We start from the raw sequence: 5,224 nt of genomic DNA on the forward strand, positions 1-5,224 counted from the left end.
ATCTATTTATTGTCCGCAAAAAAGCGCTAGTGTTATGCATAATTACTTGAAATTACATAGAAAGATATTCCCCTTATATAATGAGTAAGTTACACATAGTTATTAAAATCCAGAACCGTTCAAAAAATCTCCTTAATACTATTTATCATATCCCATCAAAAATTTAGAGTCAATCCTCTTTCTAAAAATGGATTCAGATCCTCTCCAATAAAGTGGTAACTAGTGTGAACACCGTGCAAAGCACAACATATATTTTTTCTCCCCTCTATAGTAATCCCGGTTTTAAATGCTACAATATTTTTTTAATTTTTTAAATTGCTACAATATCATGCTCTGTTACAGTAATTCTTTAAATTACTTAAATCTTAGAGATTTACTTAAATCTCAGTGATTTAATTCGATTTCAATGGGTAGGATGCCACAATGTAGGATTTTTATTATTCACAAAAACGGTTTTTTGCTTTAGTGGTTTTCAAGACCACAATGGTTGTATAGATAATAATCTTATTTTATGTATCAACATCTTAGCCCTTTGAATTGAAATAAAAGAATAAGGTTTGAGTGATTGGACTTTCTCCGATTACCACATAATTGATGAGAATTATCCCGAAAAATAAATTAACAGATTATTTCCAGTCATAAATATAATATTTATCACAAAATAGGAGCATATATGCCATAACACCCTCTCAATACGCTATGAGCTTTGCTACAGGAACCCAAATATATGGGACCAATAGAGGGGACAAGTGATGTGTCCCCCTCATATTGGATAATGAGTTGGCCATCATTAATGATGACCAACTCATTATCTAATAGGAGGGAGACATCTTACTTGTCCTCTTGGTCCCATATTTTGGGACAGAATTTTTCATACGTTATTTCACTCCCATTAATTATCGTACCCTGGAGGCTCACGGCTCACGCTAGCCGAAATTAGTCAGATCTAAATCTCGAGATTTTGCATTTCTTGAGCTTCGCTTTCCCAAAGTAATTACCCAATTTTGCTGAGTAATCAAAGCAAGAGGAAACCCATTTCCTATGTCTCCATAATTCTCAAAGGAAAAGCTTGTTCATCCTTTTTGGGTTAGATTTTTGATGGGTTTAGGTCTTTTGGTGTGAGAAATAAAATTTATATGCAAGAAGAGGGTTTCGCTCAAAAATGCCTGTTTGGAGATTTGGGTTGGTTTCATGGGTCAACAGGAAAGTTGTTGATCCTCTAATTCAAATAATCAAGAGGTAATTTCTCTTTCTGTTGCGTAGATTTCTTATTCTGCAAATATTTTATGAAATTTTTGTGCGTTGCTTACTGTTGACATGTTTTTTTTCTTGGGTATAGGGGCGCAGAGGCGAAGCAATTGGCATTCTCCACTGGGCTTGGCATCACTTTGGGAATGTTTCCTATTTTTGGTGAGGAATAGTGTTTTTTTTGGGCGCAATTGTTATATTTTATCGTTACATTTTATTTTGACAAACTTACGTTTTTGTTTTAGTTCATGGCATTTTACGGTACAATGCTGATAATTCTTTGGAACTTTATAGTTTGACAACATGAAAGTGGTTGGCACATAGTTGCTTTTGTTTTTAATCGAGTTCTGAATTTACCATACATCACAAATCTCAAAGTACACGTCGCACGCGTCTGAACCAGCTTCATGAGATAATTACTCATGCTAAATAGATGATGTGTAACCATTCATAAACTGAGTATTAGTATATATTGAATGCACACTCTATGTTTCAGACTGTATTTGATTTAGCTCTTGAGAACCAGTGAATTGTGTGTCGAGAAATTGAACACGAGTGGAACGGGATGTTATCCCAGATTATTCATTTGCAGTGAATCAGAAATTTTGACTGGCAAGATTAATGTGATATTGAGAAACCTTCTTGCAAGCTTTCTGTTTCATACTTTCATTTTTCTTGCTGGTTGCATGATCTTAAATTGAATAACCTATAAGGTCCTCAGTCCTCTTGGTCCTTCTATGCTCTTTCGTGGAAGCTTCTCTGATGTACAAAGTTGCTCCAATTACATAGCTCTCGATTGTGAACACCGAATCAATATTTAGCATTGAGATTAAGTTGATCAAAAATTCCACGATTTTTTGGGGCCTTGATTGTAATTGTTCTTTACAGTAAAACAACAACAACAACAACAACAACAACAACAACAACAACAACAGAGGCTGAGATAATTAGGAAAAGCGTGATCACGGCAATGGTGAAGAATTAGGCTCCAGCCACAACATTTTTTATAAGGATCCTTGAAAGGCTCTCCTCTGATCATTCTCTTTTTGGTTTGAGCTTAATGGTTGGAAGGCATCACCTTTTATGTGTTTTAAAGCAAATATTTATTTGAGGTTCATTGACTTCGAATACGTTGGAGGGAAACATTGGCATGCTGAACTTCATGCTTGAATTCAAAGTGTGGGAAGCTCAATTAAGCGCAAGGACAACAAACTTTTCACTAACATACTGATTTTTTAAAATTATTTATTATTTTTTTTTTTGGGGGGGGGGGGGCGGCNCTCAGGGTTATCATATAGTTGTTTTAGGCATGGAGGGATTTCAGGAGCAAGTTATTAATTTGTTTAAAGAATTTGCAACACTCTGCTACAATTATTGACTCTGTAAATTAGTGATGATTCATGTGGTCTATCTTAGAGATTTCTTTTGGATTGTCAAACTAGTTCACAAGGTGTTTCATTTGATTTGAATGCCTTTTGAATAAAGAGACGTAACAATTTATCCGGGAGCATACTTCAAAATCTCCATCTGAGTTGGTGTGAGTAGCAAAATTGTTATCAACACTAGTTCACTTTGCCCAAATAAGGTGAGAAACTTGGGTAAATAGCATCCCTCTCATTTTCATCTTATTCTGCAGGGGAATAAAGAAATATAAATCTGTCTTCAATAAATAAGGAATGAAAAATGTCTCAAAAAAATGTCTTTTCACAAGAAACAGCTCAAGATGCATATCCCCTCCAGAACTTACATAAATGGCTATTTTTTAGCATCAATATTTGAATCGCTGAGACTTCACTATGAGAACAAGATAATGGCAAAAATCAATACACAACATTCACATTTCACACAAATCAGTGTTGCTACTACACGGCCTATTAACATAACTCATGATCAATTTCAATCACTACCTGAAACCATATGCAAATAAAACATTAGACTGAAACTTGACTTCTTTGGTTTGCAGTTTTGCACTATGTTTTATTGTAATCATTTGCCAGGGCAATATGTCAAAATTTCTCCTCTTTAGGTGCTGTCAACGATTTTTATGTACAATCTAATCAGTCAGAGTATATACCCATGGACATGCATTAAGGCACTTGTAATTTTATGATGGTTACACATTTAAATGTGATAATGTATGAAATTGAAGTAAATTTTATTGGTTACAGGGGCTCCTGTAGTTCTGTCTGGAGTAGCTATTGCATTATTAAGAAGTCGTTGCCATGCTCCAAGCATTATGCTTGCGAATTTTATTGCCACTCCGCTTCAGATAAGGTAGCGTTTGATCCTCTATTACATAAATCAATGTTAGTGCATGTTTTTCTAGTTCCTTTTCTGTAGACAGCAATTGTTTAATGAGATTTAATTAGTGAAAACTATCTTATCTGATCATTAGAGTTTGCATCAGTGAGATGAATATATATCTTTTGTTAAATATGCGATGAGATAATATTTATAAGTATGAAATTTTGTATTACTAACATCTTAAGCAGCTTGTATCTCTTGATAATTAAAGTAGTTTATTGTTACAGCAACCCATCTCATCATAAGAGCTTTTAGGTACAACTTTACAAATTCCAGTTTCACCATGATTATAATAAAATTCCAGGTTTACCATCCAGAATAAGGTCGAGCTGTCTATGACAAAAATAAAGAGAATGTCAGTCTTCTTCGTAATTTTTTCCTATCAATTTTGTGAACCATCTTCAGAGACTTTATACTTTTCATATTTAAATGTTTTAGTGGAAATAATACTCTACAGCTTACCTTAAGTTATTCAGTGAGGTCATACTTAGTTGGATATACAAATTCGTGCCTACTAGTATAAACTTGGTAGATTATTTAACCAGTGTTTAAAAGCATTATTTTTTGACTAGAAGTAATATGGAAATTCATGCTAATGTTATTTTGAAAGTGCATACTGGAAATGAAATTCGTTGTCTATTGCAGGCATTTGGTTAATGTTATTCAGACTTAAAGTTTAGGTTATTTTCCGTTTCAGACGCTTGATGACAAATTTTTTACTCATATATATGCGACTGTACATATATTCATTTACACTTATGACATATAGCCATGCCTCTGTATCTTATTTTTGTAAAGTTCACATCAAAGTTTCTAAGAATCAGTCACTATCGTTACTTGTACTTTGAATCTTAACGGATTTTAAGCATGTCAATTTGATCCACCTGAAACCATGGATATATTAGCTCATAACAAGTGATGCAAGCTAATAGTAGCTAAAATACCGATAAAAGAATAGATCTAGATTTGAAGTACCATAAGTTGATTTGATAATCATATTATTAAAAAGAAGTTAAAAAGGCAGCATTGACTAGAAAGCTCGTGACTAAATTGACTTATTTATATGACGATACCAACCAAAGATTGTTGAGACCGTTAAAATGCCTGAAGTCAAAACAAACCACAACCAATTCTGAGATTTCAAACACTGGTTCCCATTCAGATACTCGAAAAACATTTGGACACTTTGAATCTAAGTCCCATGTGATATAGGTACATGGGGACCGGACCAAGAGGTAAATTAGTAAAATGTATCTATTTGCATGTCCAGGCACAAAAGTTGCATTTTCAGTGATCAGGTTATTTGGTCAATTTTTTCATCCATGTCCTAAATCTCCCAACAACGCATAGTTATTTAAGCCAATGCTATGATATAAATATTTAAATCATTTTATCTCTCAAGACATATTTACTTATCTCAGCACATGATATAATTAAGACCTATATGAATGTATTTTTGAACTTAAAATTATACTTTATGGATGCAGGTGCATAATATATACGCTTGAATTGTCATCTAAGAGATTCTATTTTCAGTTTCACGTATGAAGCATTTATGAAATCACAATGTAAATTGACATAAAAAGAATGATGCACGATACCACTTCACAATGACCTCTGGCTTCTATAATTATAACATGTTTCAGTTATGCCCACTGATTCCTCCCCCCCA

General features: G+C 33.6%; 1 protein-coding gene across 1 annotated transcript in view; it reads left to right on the top strand.

The window, feature by feature from the left end:
• Positions 885-5,224, top strand: part of LOC109832847 — a 5,811-nt gene continuing 1,471 nt past the window's right edge. Inside the window, exons 1-3 of the mRNA XM_020400298.1 lie at positions 885-1,239; positions 1,340-1,410; positions 3,417-3,522. Coding sequence (XP_020255887.1) covers positions 1,163-1,239; positions 1,340-1,410; positions 3,417-3,522 — 254 coding nt within the window. The 5' untranslated portion in view covers positions 885-1,162. The remainder of the gene's footprint in view (positions 1,240-1,339; positions 1,411-3,416; positions 3,523-5,224) is intronic.

The sequence above is a fragment of the Asparagus officinalis genome, chromosome 3 (assembly GCF_001876935.1).
Source record: "Asparagus officinalis chromosome 3, Aspof.V1, whole genome shotgun sequence".
In the NCBI taxonomy this organism is placed as follows: Eukaryota; Viridiplantae; Streptophyta; class Magnoliopsida; order Asparagales; family Asparagaceae; genus Asparagus; species Asparagus officinalis.